General features: G+C 44.6%; 1 protein-coding gene across 3 annotated transcripts in view; it reads left to right on the forward strand.

Moving 5' to 3' along the window:
- Positions 1-8,012: 8,012 nt before the first annotated feature.
- Positions 8,013-18,988, forward strand: part of ST7 (suppression of tumorigenicity 7) — a 225,687-nt gene continuing 214,711 nt past the window's right edge. For all 3 annotated transcript variants that reach the window (XM_080936053.1, XM_080936054.1, XM_080936055.1), the window contains exon 1: positions 8,013-8,967. In XM_080936053.1, coding sequence (XP_080792179.1) covers positions 8,817-8,967 — 151 coding nt within the window. In that variant the 5' untranslated portion in view covers positions 8,013-8,816. The remainder of the gene's footprint in view (positions 8,968-18,988) is intronic.

Genomic DNA, 18,988 nt, shown 5'->3' on the forward strand with positions numbered 1-18,988 from the left:
TCTGACCCGCACTCCTACTCATTGCTGTGGTTATAGTTGTGCACCACTGGGCCCAGTTATTATTATTATTATTATTTTAAATATGGCTCTCATGGTTACATAGTGATCTCTACCTTGTTCTTTCAGCTACAATGTCTCTATGTTGTGAAAATGTCCTGGGTCCTTCATTTTGTTTTGTTTTCTTTTCTTGGTTTTTTTTGTTGTTGTTTTTTGTTTTTGTTTTTGTCCCACCCTGACCCTACCCCTGAGAGAGGGTTTCTCTGTGTACCTCGGCTGTTCTGGAACTCGCTCTGTAGACCAAGGTGGCCTTGAACTCAGATCCTCCTGCCTCTGCCTCCTGAGTGTGGGAATTAAAGGCTTGTGCTGCCACTACCCAGCTTATTTTTTCTTTTCTTTACATTTCATACTGATTTATTCTCTCACTTGACTGTAGTCTTCCATACCTCCTCTCCTTGCAGTCCCTTACCCTCCTCTCTACCTCTCTTCTCATCACCCATTTACTACCACTTTCCCCTCCCCCGCTGCCCCATCCCCCTCTCCCAAACAGGCCTGGGACAGGGAGATGAACCAAACATGGCATATCAAGTGGCAGTAAGACTAGGCACCTCCTCTCACATCAAGGCTGGACAAGGTAACCCAGTAAGGGGAAAAAGGTCCCCAAAGCAGGCAAAGGCATCAGAAACAGCCCCCCTGCCCCATACTCCTCTGCTATAGGACTCACAGGAATTCCATAAAACATCAACTAACAGGCTGGAGAGATGGCTCAGTGGTTAAGAACACTGACTACTCTTCTAGAGGTCCTGAGTTCAAATCCCAGCAACCACATGGTGGCTCACACCCATCTGTAATGAGATCTGATGCCCTCTTCTGGTATGTCTGATGACAGGTATAGTGTACTTATATATAATAAATAAATCTTTAAAAAGTCAAATAACATATATGCAGAGGGCCTAGGTTAGACCCATGCAGACTCCTGGGTTGTATCGGTTCTGTCTCAGTGAGCCCCTATTAGGCCAAGTTTGTTGATTTTGTGTCCTTGACCCTTCTGGGACAAGGATGGGAATAGGATGGTTCTCCTTACCTGAAACCACACAGGGATTCTTATTGTTTGATATTTATTTATTTGTTTGTTTGTTTGGTGTTTTTTTGGAGACACCGTTTCTTGTGCTAGCTCTGTGGAATAATCTAAGTGAGGAACACAGGCCACTGAACAATCTTGTAACAAATGATTCTTAGGCCAGAATGCGGATACCTCAGTCCTTCTTAGAAGGGAGGACACAACACTCATGGGAGGAAATAAAGGGAAAATAGAGGAGCAGGGATTGGAGAAAAGCTCATCCAGAGACTGCCTCACCTGGGGATCCATCCCATATGCAGCCACCAAACCCAAGCACTATTGCTGATGCCAAGTAGTGCTTACTGGCAGGAACCAGACATGGATGTCTCCTCGGAGGCCCATCCAGAGTCATTCAGATACAGTTGAGGATGATGGCAGCTAACCATTGGACTGAACACAGGGACGTCAATGGAAGAGCTAGAGAAAGGACTGAAGGAGCTGAAAGAGTTTGCAACCCCATGAGAAGAACAACATTATCAACCAACCAAACCCACCACAGCTCCCAAGGACTAAACCACCAACCATTGAATTTGCATGGAGAGACCCATGGCTCCAGGTGCATATGCAGCAGAGGATGGCAGTGTCTAGCATCAGTGGAGGAGAGGCCTTTGGTCCAGTGAAGGTGCATTTTCCCAGTGCTGGAGAATGTCAAGATGCTGGGGTGGGCAAGGGTGGTTGGGAGAGGGAGCACCTTCATGGAGGCAAGGGGAGGGGGAGGAGGAAGAGGAATGATGGGGAAAGGGGATAACATTCGAGATGTAAATTCAGAGTAATATCCAATTAAAAAGGGGGAAAAAAACCCAAATCAAAAGACAAATAAGCAAACAAAAAGAAAGCAATTGCTTCTTAGCTAAGTAGCACATATCTGAAACTCCAGGACTTGAAGGCTAAAGAAAGATCTTGCAAAGCAAGTGTCTTTTTCTCTGAAGTAAAGGTACATTATACAATGAATATAAGATCGAGATGTGCAGACTATTAAATCTAGACTAGAATATTGCGTAGTCCACTTTGTCTCAACCTGTACCTGACAAGTCGTCTCGAACTGGTTTGTTTTTGTATGTAGACATCTTCCATTCATACTTGTTACAAGTGACAAAATTGTGCTGTAAACTGATTCCATGCTGATAATTTTGGGGGGGAAAGAAAAGCTGAAGGAAAGTCACGACTTCAACAAGAACACATGGTCAGGGACTTCCATTCTCTACAAGGACACAATCCCGTTGCAGTTTAGTGTGCGTTTGGTACTCAGAGTAGCTACTGCACAATGACATTGGCTCACAGGATAAAATGAAAGCCTGGGTGAGTTTCCTGATGGGTTGGAGAAGAGAGGCGACACTTAGTACTAGAAGTGCAGTTAACTTAGATAGTGTGAAGTCACCTTATTTATTTTTTTCCTGAAATGTGATTTTAAAAGACTTATTTTTGTATGTATGTGTGTGTGTGTGTGTGTGTGTGTGTGTGTGTGTGTTTGTGTATATGTAGGCTCCTGTGTGTGTAGGTGCCTTTGAAAACCAGTAGAGGGTGCAATGTCTCTTAAAGTTGGAGTTACAGGCAGTTGTGAGCCGCCAGATGTGAGTTGGGTGCTGGGCACCGAACTTGGGACCTCTGTGAGAGCAGTAAATGTTTTTAGCTAGTGACCCATCTTCCCAGCCTGAAAAGGTGTCCGAAACAAAAAATGTGACTGCCCCATGCCTCTACTTTATAAAAATAGGTTACTCGTGACCCTAAAACTTCGACTGAAATTTACTTGCCTAAATATAGTATTCCATATTAGAAGTGAAAAGAAAACTAAATGTAACCCAGAGAGTATAAGCCAGTATACCTTATCTAAAGTGATAGAACCAAGTTGTAGAAATTAAACAATAGATGCTGTGTTAGTAAAAACAGATGTGAACTTTCATTGCGGCTATTTTTTAGTTTTTTAAATCAACTGATAATTCTCTAACACTCGTCTAATCTGCTGTCTGACTTCTCAGTGTGAAGTATCACTGAGCTGGGTGTTTACGTCTGTCAGATGTACATGAATTTGAAACTTAAAGATTCTAACTGCGGTCCTGGCTCTTGAAATCTGAGTCAGTTATGGACCCAAATTATGTAGTTTTAAAATAAAGCAACAAAATCAAGACAGCTGGTGATATTTCACATACCTACTGTATTTTAAAAAGGGATATGTAGGGGTATTGAGTTGTTTCCATGGGTAAAGGAGGTGTCCACCAAGTTGGATAACCTGAATTTGGTACTCAGAGTCTATATGGCAGAAGAACTAACTCCCACAAACTGTGCTCTAAGCCACACACACACACACACACACACACACACACACACACATGAAAATATATTTTAAATGAAATAAAAATTGGATTAGAAGTTTTATACTAAAAAATATAAATGAAAGATCTTAGGTCTTAGTGTGAAGAATAAAACATGATCACACTAATAATGCAGTATTCCCAGAGCAACGCAAACACCGATCAGTATATTCCCAAGAGTAGAGAGACTCAGCATCCAATAGAAACAGAACATGTGAGGAATATGGGGGAGTTGTTGCTGTCATGATTACTTTGAGGAGTAAGAGATGCGCCAGAAGGTCAGAGGATCACAGGTCTGATCCCCCAGTGATGTTACAGTTCATTCATCCGACTTCCTCCTCCATGTGAAGACGCTGTTGACTCCCCTATTTCTTTTCTGAAGAATTCCATGGTATGTTTTTTTTTCCCTTGAAAATAAGGAACCACCTAGAATTGATTCCAGGAAGGGTTCCAGGAAAGAGATGGAGTTTATTGCCGTCACATTGCTTATACAAGGCTCTGGTTGTTCTGGAAGGCTTTGTGCAGTTGCTCTGATCATGATTCTGCTTAGACAGAAACCACGAATGTAACAGAAGAGGCTGACTAGTTGGTCTCGCATTTTAAAGCTAACAAGGAAGCTCAGTGACGGCTACTGAGCATGGACTTGTCTCTGATAGACCCGGCGTAGAAACGGATACCTTTGCTAGGGTGGGGAAACAAACAGTAATGACTGCAGAGCATCGTGAAACTTCCAAAACTAGCCCTGGGGATCGCTCATGCACTGTTCGGCATCACACATCAGTTATAAACATGTGTTCTTCTTTATGTGCACTGTTCGGCATCACACATCAGTTATAAACATGTGTTCTTCTTTATGTGCAGGATTGTGTGTTAAGGGTGTCCTCCTCAGGCCTCATGCTACCTGAAAAATCCTCTCAGCTACACGTGGACAGTTTAAATATCGCCTCTTTAATCACCTCTGTGAAAGATGGCATTGGCTTAAAGAAGTTTCTGTTCTAAAAACAATTTCAGTTGTTTTTTTAAAATTATATGTATTCTTTTAAAATTAATTTTTATTTATATGAGTACATTATAGTCTTCTTCAGACACACCAGAAGAGGGCATCAGATCTCATTACAGATGATTGTGAGCCACCATGTGGCTGCTGGGATTTGAACTCAGGATCTCTGAAAGAGCAGAGTTCCTAACCACTGAGCCATCTCTCCAGCCCTAATTGCAGTTGTCATTACTGAATTTTATGTACGTCACTAAATCAGCATAGCTGTTTATGTGTATTGCTACTCATGTACTTATGACATCTACCAACTAATTCATAAACTCACTAAAGAACATGGTTGAGATTTTTCAAGGCAAAACAAAAAGTCATCTCTGGTGTTTAAATCTTAGATGGGCTCTGAAAATAACTTATTAAAAATAGAGTTTAAAACAAAAATAGAGTACACAGTTCAAAGGCTATAGCCCAGATACTCTCAAATGTTGCTTAAAAGATAAATAAAAGAGATCTACTTTAAAAGAACTTTCAGAGCTCTTCGCTAACAAGTATTGGCTGTTTATTCCACTCAAATATTTTATCAGGGCCACGTCCATTTTGGGCTAGGGAAATGGCTCAGTTGGAAAAGCATGTGTCTTGCAAGCCTGAGGGCTTCAGTAGCCATAAAACTTCTAACCAAGGCATGGTGGTGAGCGCCTGTTATCCTGGCACTGGAGAAACCTCCACTGGCTGACTTACATAGAACTTACAAAAGAAAGCATTTGTCTTGGCCACTTACAGTTTCAGTGGGTTAGAGTCCGTGATGGCCCAGGGAAGGCATGGTGGCAGATAGTTAAGTGCTTACATCTTGATACACAAGCAGGAGGCAGAGAGGCTCACTGGGATGGCTCTAATGATCTTTCCAAAGCCTGTCCCCATTGACACACCTCCTCCAACAAGGCCACACCTCCTCCCCTTCCCAAATTGGTCTTCCAAGTATTCAAACTTTGTGAGCCAGTAAGAACCATTCTCATTCAAACTATCATAGGAATGATACCCAAAGTTGTCCTCTTTTCTCAACAAGCATACACACACACACCCATTATCCATCTGTCCCCAGAAGTGGCTACAATGTCACTCTACAATAGTCTGCCAAGACTACCATTGTATATGTGATCCAACCATTTTCCTACCCCTCGCTATACAGTGCATGCCTGTATATAAATCAGTCTAAGAAGAATTTAGGAATATATTGTTTTGACACAATTCCCATGGGTCACTTAACTCATGTTATCTAAATCAGATATGACTATGCCCATAGAATAACATTCAAAGAAGCTTACATAAAGGAAAACCCATTAAATCTTAAAATTTAGCTTTGAGTTAAATCTGTTTGTTAGGAATATGGAAATACTGTGTTTGTAAATATAAGATCTTGCTTCTCTCTTGGTTGGACAGAATTTTCACTCCCTTTACATGACCCCGAGTATGTATTGGACACATACCATGTGACAGACAGTATGTATTAGGCGGTGAGGGAGACCAGAATTAACCACAAGTTCCTTCCCACTGAGGGCCCCGATTTACTAACAGAGGAAAGCGTGGCATGTGCAGGTTCTGAACAGCAGTACCGGTATAGATTTCGTTCAATCTGTACCAGGTCCCTTTGGAATAGGCACAAGGGAGCCCACAGTATAGATGAAGAAATTGTAGCTCAGGGACCCTTAGCAACTTGCAAGAGGCACTCCACACGTGAATGGCAAAACCATGAATAAAGCCATGTACCGAGTAGATCTATACTGTAGGTCTTCTATACTGTAGTGGCCTAGCACTAGCTTCCCGGTGCTGCATCTTTTGGAAAAGGATCAGTAGTCTGATGGTCTGATGGAACTGGTGTGTCACAAGAGGATGCATACCAATGGAGTATCTGAAAAACCTAACAGGCCGTTGTACATGATGCCTGGCTGGGAAGGGCAGCCAGAGAAATACAGGACAGGTCTATGGAGCGAGAGGGCAGATGTGCCCAGCAAAAGGCAGTACAAACCACCTAGATATCATGCTTTGGGGAGACCAAGAGGAGGTGGTGGCAGTAAAATTCCTGGTAGGAGCCCACTGCCTGGCTCCTTGTAGGTAACAATCAGGCTGTAACTAAAGACTATCGCTGGGGAAATGGAGGTGATCAGCATCTTGATGTCTTATGGCCCAGTGGGAAGGAAAAAGGAGAGGGAGGAGGGGTTGACTTACTGTGGACTTGGCTCACAAAGTATGCAGTATGAGAAGTCCCATGCGGGCCTCCCGAACTTTGGAGAACCAGGGAGAAGGTAGTAAAGCTCAGTCTAACTTCAAAGGCCCATGACACCATGCTAGGGAAGGGGAGCCCATATTACAACCTACAGTTGGAGGCCGAAGGGTGGCACTGGTCCACGTCCTAGAGTCTGAAGCCTGAGTTCTCATGGCCAAAGTCAATAGAAGAGGTTAAAAAAAACAAAACAAAACAAAAAAAAAACCAAAACAAAACAAAAAAAAACAAAAAAAACAAAACAAAACAAAAAACAAACAAACAAACAAACAAACAACAAAAAACGCCTCTTCTATTCTGGAAGGTGAATACTTGCTTTCTAGTTCTGTGGTCTCCAGGTTCCTGAATGGTAATCGCACATACTGAAGGTGGATGTTCCCCATCAGAAATGCTCACACTATTCAGTCTCTTCTGGAAAGACCCTTGCAGGCAACCCCTAAACTATTCCTTAGTGCAAGTGACTTTGCTACCTGGAACTGTCATAAAAGGGTCCCCACATCTACAAATTAACTCGGCCTGTTTTACTACGGAAGAAACTACAAGTACTTGGAAGAGCAGAAAGGTGTGACACCTCTCCACACCCACTGTTCGGGCTGCAGCCAACACGCCCGGGTTGCAAGAGAAAATCGTGATAAATGAAGACTGAAGGAATCTGAGAAACCTTTTTTGCTCAGGTATAATGTGAAGGTTCAAGGCTGAGGAGGAAGTCTCTGCAAAGCCGGCATGTCCACATTCTTGGCCTCTCCCTAACATTCCTTCTTCTGGAGGTATGAGGTAGAGAGTCCTGGAATGAGGGGCTCCAAAGGAGGGGTTGGGGGAGGAGGGAGAAACGATCTTTCTAGGTTTTTAAAGCTTAGTCTGAGGGAGATGCATCCTAATTTCTACAGTGCGCCTTGGAGAAGGGGAATTTTGGTGTGTGTGTGTGTGTGTGTGTGAGGGCAGCTTAGCTTTGGAGGATATACAAGGTAAGAGAAAAGGACGGAGCTCAGAGACGCCTTGCTTCTGAGGCCTTTCCAATTTCCTCCCATCCAAGGTATTCAGTACGCCAGCACAAGGTGTCCCATTTTGAGGTGGTGCAGTCTGAGCAATATAAAAATTATAATAAGATAATCTGTTCAAGTGATGAATTTTAATGTATCGGTTATAGATGGGAAAGTCTGCAATTGCTTCATTTAACACTGAATACATTAAAAGTCAAACCATTTATGGACAGAAACATACTCGGAAATGGCATCTAAAACCTTGTGTAAAACACACTGTTTTATTCAGCTATGGGAAACATGTTCACAATGTGTTTTTATTTTTTAGTAGGTTCAGATGAAGTACGCTAAAGCTGTCTCGGGGCATTGCTTACATGTAAAAACAAAAACAAAACAGGTCAAGACTTGTTTGAAAAGTGACCGTTTGGAAAATAGGAAGAAAAAGAATATGCATATGTTGTCAATTTCTTTGGAAAACCTTTCACAGTGCTGCTTGAAAACCAAACAGAACAAAACAAACAACAGAAGCTAGCACTAAGACAAACGAGGAGATTTCTCTTCAGGCCTACAGACCGGGAGTGCACATCTTCTAGCTCTTCTGGATTTCATGGATACCTTTAAGCCCCAGTCCTGAGAGAAACAGAGCCTTAGGACACTGCGGTCTGGAGATCTTGCATGCAACTGAATTCTGACTCCACCTTAAAGCAGGGCTTTGGGCCTCAGTTTCCCTCCGTCTAAACCCCGGGTCCCCGCAACTGTTGCAGCCTCTCCCCCAGAGCGAGTGTGTGGAGCTCGCCCGGCTCTCGGAAGCGCACTACACGCGCGAGCTGTTACGTCAGTGGCTCCCTCGGCGGCGCCCGGGCTGTCCTCCTAAAATACTAGTAGAAGTATAAATGGCCCGGGAGTGTGCAGGGACCGAGCCCACGTGACCGCTCCACGAAGGCCACCAGCGGCGGGGGCTCCGAGCGCAGGCCGCGCGCTTTCCCGCCGCATCCGGGCGGCGGGCGGGCGAGCTCGGGGTTGCGGGGGGGGGGGGGGACGCCGGGCCCTGACGGCGGCGACGGCTCAAGCCGCGCTCGGGGCGGGAGAATCATCCCGGCAGACGGCGAGCGCCGCGGCCGCCCCGCAGCGGCGCCGGAAGATGGCCGAGGCGGGCGCGGGCTTCCTGGAGCAACTCAAGTCGTGCATCGTGTGGTCGTGGACCTATCTGTGGACCGTGTGGTTCTTCCTCGTGCTCTTCCTGGTCTACATCCTGAGGGTGCCCCTGAGGATCAACGACAATCTGAGCACAGGTCAGGCCCGGGCCGCCCCCCACCCCCCACCCCCCGTACCCCGCCCGGAAAGTTAGTGCAAAGTCGCGCGGCCGGCGGCGGGGTCGCGGCCGGCGGGGGCGCGCGCTCGGGGGCGCGCAACGCCGCAGGTGGCCGCCGTGGAGCCCCGCGGCCTTCGCGAGTCCACGCTGGGAGCTCCCCGGGTCTCGCGGGCTCCCGAGCGTCCGTCCGAACCGCGTCCTGCTCCGGGCCGCGCGGCGAGGGCCCGCGCTCCGCCGGCCGCGAGTGGAGAGCCTGGTCCCGGAGGGTGTCGCTGTGGTGTGGACGGGGAGGGCACGTCCGTGGGTCCTTCTAGGAGCACGGGTGATGACGTGTCAGGTCACCCAACGGATTGTCGAGGGGACACGCGGATGCGCGCGGGGGATCTGGATTTTCGGACCCCACCCCCTCCAGCTGAAGTTTTCCTGTTTTCTGCTGGGCTCTTTCTAAAGCGCGCGGGGCTAAACCAGTGTGTGTGTGGAACTTGCTGTAGGCTATCCCAGTTCTTAAAAACCAAGGAGGGCAAACTCCGGCTAAGGGCACCCGGGAGACAATTCAGAAACAAAATGCACGTTCAAGGAAGGTTTACAGCCCTTTGAGTCTGCACATTATTGTGGATTCAAGGTAGACACACCTTTATTCCACACTAGGCTGGGGAGTCTTTACAGTTCTGACTTATTTACAGAAATGGATACACATTCACATATATCCGTCTTCTGTCCTTTAATTTGCGTTGTCTACAGGACCAAGGTTGGAAATGCATAGCCTATAACTGTAACTGGGGATGGGAGCGAGTGGAAAGTGGGCCCTTTTAGATGTTTGCCACAGTGTATTCCAGTTGTTTGGACACGAGCTTTTAACATTATAAGTGTCCTTTAATGTGAATGAATCGGTTGCGGACTGTGTGTGATTCATTGTATCCTTTGGATGGTCTCCCTTGGAGACATACAGAATGACAGAATTCTGCACAGAGAATCAGCTCATCCTTGTGAAGAGGATGCTAAGCTGTTTGGCTTTGATTGTTCCAAAGATCCTCTTTATTTATTTATTTATTTATTTATTTTGACATTTTATCTGTTAGCGTGACTGCCTGTCACATTGTCACATTATTGTGATCCTTGCTTTAGGACACACATTCTTAACCTGTGAGTCATGACGGTTTTTGGGGCTTGCATATCAGGTAATCTGCATATCATATTTACATTACGACTAGCAAAATAACTATTACAAAGTAGCAAAGAAAAAGAAAAGTGTCATGGTTGGGGGTCACCACAACGTTCTGAACTGTATTAAAGGGTCACAACATTAAGAAGGGTGTGAACAACTGCTTTAGATTAAGTTTAGGGTTTTTTTTTGGGGGGGGGGGCTCTGGTGACTAGAGAATAGATTCTATTCTCAAAGGCCCGACCTTTACACAGCTTTAAATGCTATCACCTATTTTTTGGAAGGTGCATACACATTTTTTTCCTTCCAGAAAATTTGTTGTAGAATTTTTTAAAAAATTGAATATTTTTTATAACGCAGGTGTACATATTTCTCTCAGAACACGTCTGTATGCCACGTTTCCTTAAAGTAGGTTAGTTATCTAAACAATTGTATGCAAGGCATAGAGTGACAGGACGGGCAGGAAGCAAGATACCTATTAAGAAGAGAAACAGTTTTCCAAGAAGGTAATTGCAACATCCTCCAGCCCCATAGACCCAGCATTTCTCACCCGTAGTTTGCACAGAGACTCTCACAGTGTCTGAGACTCATGAGAAAATTCTGTGTTGGATGGGCCCGGCTCCCGTCTTCCTAGACACACGTAGAGCTTCTTTTCTCTGTGGTGCGGGGCCTCAGTTTGTCCTGGGTTTTGTACACTTTTTTTTTTGTCCTAAAGGGGGGTGAAAATATAAGCGTGTAGAGAGTATTAGTCTTTGTGCTACTTCTGGGAGAATGTCGCAGATGAGGAAGGGCCTTTGTACTGTTCTTGATATATCCAAGGTGGCCGGGAGCCACCACAGCAGTGTGAGACATTGGATGGCATTTTTCTTCCCTTTTAGAAAAAGTGAGAAGTTCTTGTAGGAAGACAGCCAGAGATTCCTGTCAACTTATTTCCCTTCTTTTCTTGCCAAATTCTCTTTCCCATGGAAACAACTTTCTATAATGAAAGAACTTGCTGGCTGGCTTGCACACCTCCAAGTAACTGCCCTCCAGTGGTCAAGCTGGTCCTTGCAGGGAACTCTTTAAATGGGGCCCAATTCAAGGCTTCCTCCCTTCCTTCCTCCCTCCCTCCCTTCCTCTCTCTCTCCCTCCCTCCCTCCCTCCCTCCCTTCCTCCTTCCCTTCCTCCCTTTCTCCTTTCCCCCCCTTCCCCTTCTCTCCTCCCCTCCTATCCCCTCCCTCTCTCCCCATCCCACCCTTTCCTTTTTGGTTGTTTCTGAGAATTTCTTGCTCTGTAACCCTGGCTGTCCTGAAACCTACAGAGTTCCACCTGCCTCTGTCTCCCAAGTGCTGTGATTAAAGGTGTGGATCACGATGGCCTGCCTAACAATTAATTTTGTTGTTCTTTAGTTCTGTGGTGTTTTATCCTTCTGTGATAAAGCAGAGAAGCCATTGGGTCGAGAGCTGCTTTTTAGAGTTGCTGCAGGTGTTGCAGGCCTCCACACCACTGAAGTAAGGCAGAGCTATAAGGCAACTAGGAGCCATGAATTCCACAGCTCAGGTCCTGCTGTGCACCTATGGGAGTGGACTCTGATTTAAACGCTGTACATTGTTTTTTGGATTTGTGGCAGGCTCTTTTTGTTTTTTTAAATCTTTTTCTTATCTAATACTTCTCAGCTACAGTTTCCCCTTTCTTCCACTCCTTCCAGCTTCTCCCCATCCCTGCTCCCCTGGACCTACTCCCCCACCCTCTTCCTTCAGAATAAAGCAGGTCTCCAAACGACAATTATCAAACATACAATACGACAAGGCAAAGGCCCCCATATAAAATCTGGACAAGGCAATTGAACAGAAGGAAAAGAGTCCCAAGAGCAGGCAGAAGAGTCAGAGACACATCCCTCCCACCGTTAGGAGTCCCACAAAAGCACCAAGCTAACAGACACAACATAGACACAGAGGATCTGATGTAGACACATGCAGGCCTCATGCTTAGGATATAGCTCATATGGGCCCAGCTTAGTTGGTTCAGTGGGACATGTTCTCCTGGTGTCCTCCATCCACCTCTGACTGCTACAATCTTTCAGCCCCATTTTCCACAAGATCCCCCTAGCTGATAGGGGAGGGACCCGAAAGAGATCTCCAGTTTAGACTATCTGAATGATGCCTAGTTGTGGGCGTCTCCTCATCTGTTTCCATCTGCTGCCAGAGGGAGCTTCTGTGATGATGACGGCACAAGGGACGGATGTGTGGATGTTGCAGGGATCATTAGGGATCATCTCATTGCTTTGAAATTTTTATTTAGGTTTTAAGTCAATCATGTTTGATTTTTTACCCTAGCTCATTGGACTATCCAGTCTCTGGTTCCTGGCCATCCAAGCAGTGTCTGACTTAGGTTTCCTGTTATAGAGTGGGCCTCTAGTTAGATAGAGTTGGCCACTCTCACAAATTCTGCATCACCATTCCCCCAGCACGTCTTGCAGGCAGAACTGGTTGTTGGACAAAGATTTTGTGGCTGGGTTGGTGTCCACAGTTCTGATTCAGTGACACATATAGCTCGACCTCTCTATGGTTTCTGAACTGTGTGAATATTGTTTTTAGCAATGGGGCTGCACTCTTCGTTTTTGGAGAGCAGCCCTCAGTCCTAGCATCAGCCTGAGTTGTTTGGGGGTGTCTATGGGATCCCTATCAGCCAACAACTCAACCAAATGCAACGTAGCCCACCACTGGAAGCCTTGCCTAGCTACAAAAGATGGCCAGTTGAGATTCCGTATCCCCCATCACTAGGAGTCTTCACTAGGACCACCATCATGGCTTCCAGGAAGATTCTATTGTACTAGGTTTCCACACTGCCCTCCAAGTGCTCTCCAGTTTTAGCTAATGTTCTCACACTCTTCTTCATCCCATTTCCCCCCACCTGATCCCTTTCCTGTCCCCACCAGTCTCCACTCACAAAATCTGTTCTATTTCCCCTTCCCAGGGAGATCCATGCATTTCCTCTAGTCCCTGCCTGTTTATCTAACCTTTCTGGGTATATGGATTGATGTTTGATTACCATTTACTTAACAGTTAATACCCACTTAGACATGAATATATACCATTTTGTCTTTCTGGGTCTGGGTTACCTCACTTAGGATGGTTTTTGTTTGTTTGTTTTTGTTTTTTCTAGTCCCATCCATTTTCCTGCAAATTTTGTGATGTCATTTTATTTTAACAGCCAAGTAATATTTCATTGTGTAAATGTGCTAAATTATCTTTATTCATTCTTCTGTTGAGGGACATCTAGGTTGCTTCCAGTTTCTGGCTTTTATGAATAAAGCTAAAATGTACATAACTGAGTAAATGTCTTTGTGGTAGGATGAAATGTCCTTTGGGTAATGCCCAAGAATGGTACAGCTGGGTATTGAGGTAGATCAGTTCCCAGTTTTCAGAGGAACTGCCATGGAGAAGGAGCTGAGAGTTCTATATCTTGATCTGAAGGCAGCATCAAGAAAGACTGACTCTTCTGCAGGAAGCCAGCAGGAGGGTCTCTTCTGCACTGGGTGAAGCTTCAAAACCCACCCCCACAGTGACGTACTTTCTCCTACAAAGACAGACCTACTCAAACAAGGCCATTCCTCCTAATAGTTCCACTTACCATGGGCCAAGCATGTTTAAACCACTACATAGGTATTGTTTAAATTTGACTTCTTTCATAGAATATTATTTTCCTCATCTATGGTGATTGAAAGTTTTGCTGGGTATAGTAGTCTGGACTAGCATCTGTGTTCTCTTAGTGTCTGTAGCTCATCTGTCCAGAACTTTCTGAGTCTCTGTTGAGAGGTAAGGTACAATTCTAATAGATCTGCCTTTATATGCTACTTGGTTTCTTTCCCCTTGCAGTTTTTAATATTCTTTCTTTGTTCTGTATGTTTAGTGTTTTAGTTATTATGTGCTGAGGGGACTCTCCTTTTTAGTCCAATCTATTGGGTGTTCTGCATGCTTCTTATCCCCTTATAGGCATGTTCATCTTTAGGTTAGAGATGTTTTGTTCTATGACTTTATCAAAAATATTTCCTGGGCTTTGGAGCTGGGATTCTTCTCCTTCCTGTATTCCTATTATTCTCAAGTTTGGTATTTTTGTATTGTCCTAGATTTCCTGGATGTTTCATATCTGGAACCTTTGAGACTTAACATTTTCTTTGACTGATGTATTCATTTCTCCTATCATATCGTCAGTGCCTGAGAGTCTCTCTTCCATCTCTGTATTCTGTTGGTGAAGCTTGCCTCTGAGGTTCCTGTTTGAATTCCTAAAAATTTCACCTCCAGATTCCCTTGGTTTGTGTTTTCTTTATTGCTTCTATTGCAGTTTCAGGTCGTGAGCAGTTTTAGTTGTTTTTTTCAATGTTCATTCATGTTTTTTGTTTTGTTTTGCTCATTTGTTTATTTGGGGGGACTGGGTTTTTCTTTGTTGGGTGAGCGTTTTTTTTCCTTGGTTTCTGTTTCCAGATTTTCAAAGTGTGATGGCTGTTTTACTGACCTTCAGATGAGAAACTGAACGCCTCTGGTTTTAGTGGCTGAAATTCGATGGAGAGTTGGGGGAGGGAGGTCAGGAGGGGACGGTAGCATGTGGTAGGTAGTGTTGGTAGTAGTGTATCACAGCCGACTGGCAGGGGAGAAGGGAGGCTGCGAGAGATGACCTGGGGCAGGGCTAGAGAGGAGACTGTGGGATTAGACAGGCGAACGGAGAGTGGAGATGATCTGTTGGCAAGCTATCTTGTCTTCTGGCAGACTCTTTGAGATCTTGATTGCACGTGGCAACTTTAATTATTTAACCTTATTAGAGTGTGGTAAATGTGCTTTATATACTTATGTACTGATTTACATATGCAATTAACTTGCATACATAATTATATATACACAATTAACTTCTTCATTGCTGCTTTTGCATAGGACAGTATGTCATAAGTCATATGATGGGGGAGATGTACAAGTGTGTAAATGTCAGGCTAAATAAGGAGTTTATAACATGGGTGCACTTTCTTATCACGGGAAGTGACGCAAAGCAAGTTAGTGGGCTTTGCCCCTGAGCAGAACCCCTGAGAGTGAGATTCGGATTCCGATTTGGGATTGCAGGGGAGTGGACCTTCCTCTCAGAAACATACAAGCCTGGAAATGCAGGACGGACTTAGAGAACCATGAAGGCATGTAGAATTTAAAATAATAGATTTATCAAAAGAAAAAAAGAGAGAAAAGTAACTTACTTGATATTGTGCTCATACACAGTATTTAGTGTAGAAAGCAACACTGGAGTAAAATTGTCTACGAAACAAATCTATAATGCCAAAACCATTTTCCCTCGGGCCTCTAGGACTTTAGAAGGTGTTGCATTTAGAACAAGGAGATTTCAGTCGAATCTCGGCTTCCGATGTGTCAGGGTAACTGGACAAGTTAATTCATAAGATTCCTTTATGCAGGAGGGGCAGTGACACCTCTTTGATAGGTTTGCTCTGCAGTGTAAGTGAGAGAGCAGAGTTCCCTGAGCGGAGCGTGGAGCACTGGCCACAGGCCTTTGTACTGCTCCACTTCATTCCCTGTGACCTGTGTTCAGTTAATCATTAATCTCCTGCTTGGTCTGTTCAGTCACTGGGATACGCTGGGGCCTGTAAACTTGAAGCTGTCTTTTTCCTGTCAGTTTTCATTTGGACACAAACACCTCGTCCAGTTATTTTCCTCTGAATTTCTACACCTCTGTTTTCTGTGTCATCTAATACGCTGTCTTCATCACTAATGCCTTCCGATGCACTGTTTCCCGTGAACAGGAACTCTGCGTAACAGTTGTATCCAGGGGGTTGCATTGAGAGCAGTCTGCTGACTGGAGCTACGGAGAGACAAGGCGTTGGCCTTCATTAAGTTCTTACATGAGTCAGGCGCTGCCTGCTTTTATTCCTGTTACACTTCCAGGACTGGGTTGTAGAAATGCGTTCATATCCCTTCGTGTAGCTGTATTCTCTTTGTATGTGTAAAAATCGTTCAAAGTAAGATGAATGCTGTCTTCACAATGCAAGCGGACACATTAAAAAGTGCATTTTTGTGGCAAAGCAGCTGAGCTCATGGGCTAGATGAGAACTTGGTGGAGTTTGCTTTTTTTTTTTTTTAATTTAGAAAGATGCTCTTACATAACAACATCTATGACATTGGCAAGTACACACATGCCAAGGCTAGAATCATCTGCGGTTTTCTTTTTAAAGGAAGATAGTAAAAGCCAGACTTTTTCAGAGTTTTGAACTGTCCAGATGGCAGTCAGGTTGGCGAAGCTTCGCATTCACAAGACCCTACACACTGTCCCATAAGGCGTGGCCGATGAGCCAGAGCTCTGTTGCTTTCGTCTGGGAAGCTGCTGCGTCTTTAACACTGAAAGAAGTCATTATGGTTATGGAGATCGAGTTGTCCACCTGATCTACCTGGTGAGTCGGGATCCCTGAGTTGAGTTCTTCTGAAGTGATACCCTTGTTTGCCTTCCTTATCTTGTACAACTTTTGAGCTCTGGTCTGTGGTGCCCTTCTTGGGGGCGAACTCTTCTTCTCTGCAAAGGTGGGCTGTGGTGGGCCAAGGTCTTCCTGGGTCAGTTCTATTCTCAGAGTCGGATAATTGTCAGTGTTCAGAAAAGCCGGGTGAGATAGTTTCCTTTGCACTGGGAGTAACCAGGAAATCCAAGGTTCTGGGTGAGTGTAGTTCTCTCAGCTCTCCTCACAGAACAAGGCAAATCCAGCACCAGAGTGCCTGAAACCCAGGCCTTATCCAGGGTTGGCTCATGGTGATACCCTGCAGGCGTTGCCTTCTCAGCCTTCTCATTCTGAGGCTCACTTTCCTTGCGTCAGATACACATGTTGTTGCAGTTTCCATTTTAAAATTTGAAGTCATGGTACCTTCCTTCAGGTTCTTCCTCTACTTTGAAAATGATTTGGTGGCGTAGGAGAAACACCAGTTTGCAGCTCCCCCCCCCCCCAAATGCTCCTTTTCATTCTTTCCTTCCCAGACATAAGCATGGTCTCATAACATTGAATACCTCCTGGACGTATTCATGCCTTTAAGATGTGGGCATGTATACCAGCTCTTCTGTTAGTACGTGCAGTAAGTTCAAGTTCAGAATCAAAGTCTTTCTTGTAAATTATGTTTAGTCCCTAAAGGCATCGATATGCCCACAGGGTTGGTAGATATTTAAGGTATTTTAATCTAGAACTGCCAGCAGAGGAAATAAATGTAAAATACCTATTCCCCAGCACTAGCTTTCAAGGGCGTTGCGTGTAAGCCACTTCTCCTGTGATTCTGTGATTCTGTAAGATGTTTCTTACATTTGCAACACTGTAGCATCTTTAAGGTTCGGTATCCAAGGCTCCACAGTAGCAGTAGCTTGCTGGAATCTGGCTTTTGACTTGAATCCCAGTCAAGGTCTATTATGCCATAATGTCTGCATCCCAACTTGTAGTGTGTGCCGATCTGGTCCTTTCTAATGTACATCATCCCTCTGTTGTTGCAAAAACACCCGTGGGCAGAGCTGTTTTTTTTTTTTCATCTTAATCAACAGGCTCATGACAGACCCGATGGCACCCTGGGTACCCTTGTCATTGGGAGCTTCTGATGCTTTTTGTGACTGTTGTTCTGGCCAGTTTCCTACTTCTGGTAGTTACCTTTTCAATGTTCTAGAGAACCCAGAATTTAGAACCATCTGCAAGTGTGATGAAGTGAACCTGCCTCAGTGGGTTTCTCTTTTTGATAGTTCCAGGACTACACAAGGATAAAGCCTTGACCTTCTTCAGATTCACATGTGGATTTTTTTGGCTGTATGTCCAGTCTACTTAGTTAGAGTCCTTTATTTGGTCCCTTCAGTGCTCTGACTACATCACACGGGAAGACAGAAGCAATGACAATCAGTGCCTCCCCTTGCTATAGTTTTTTGTCATATTTTTGGAAGAGAAAACATCCTTAGTTTTCTGGAAAAGTTGGAGTGCAGGCATTGTGACTTCTTAATCATTGCCTTTTCATTGTCCACCGAGGAAACATATCGAGGTGACTTAGACTGGACATCTTCCAAGATTGATGGCACTCAGGACCTCTCTTGCTTCACACAGATACCCTAGGATTTCCTTTATCCTAGTTTACAAGGGGATTGTTAGTACTCAGTCCTCAACACCAAGCTTATTTGTACCACAGTTGAAACTTAGAGCAAGCATTCTCCTGGAGGTCACTAGTCAAAAGTTCACAGATATGGGAATAGAAAGCACGCCTGTGTGCAGAGAGCACATAGTTCCAGAGGAGAAACCACTGGAGCAGCTCAGTAGGAATCGCTAAGTGGGAGGAAGGAGCCTGGTGTGTATATCACTAAAGAGATGTTTCAGAACAGTCACTGACTGGCTAGGTTAGGGGTTGGAATAGACGTCACAATGTGCAGCTGGACAAAGACCATAAGTCATGGGGTGTGTGTCCAACTAAGTTAGCCTCTAATAGGCCTCTCCTTGGGCATTCTAATCCTATTTGTGAGACTGTGATTGATACTTGCCTTTCAGCGTGATGATAGAATTGGTTCTTTGACTAGAATGTAAATTACATGAGATGTCAAAATGAATGAGAAAGTACCTTCCATGGTGTTCGAGTTCTTGAGATAGAGTCTTGAATACTGCCCAGGCTGACCTTGAACTCTTGTTCATCTTGTCTTTGTCTCCTGAGTGCTTGGGTTATAAGCATGCACTTCTTCAGTCTGAGAATGTGCTTTTTAGTCTATAAATACTATTTAGATCCAATATGTTACAATAGGTGGCTTCTCTAGAAGCTTGTATCCTATAGGCTTGGCTTGCACACTAAAATATGGATTAAAATTACCCTGC

This window comes from Micromys minutus (assembly GCF_963924665.1).
Source record: "Micromys minutus genome assembly, chromosome: 23".
In the NCBI taxonomy this organism is placed as follows: Eukaryota; Metazoa; Chordata; class Mammalia; order Rodentia; family Muridae; genus Micromys; species Micromys minutus.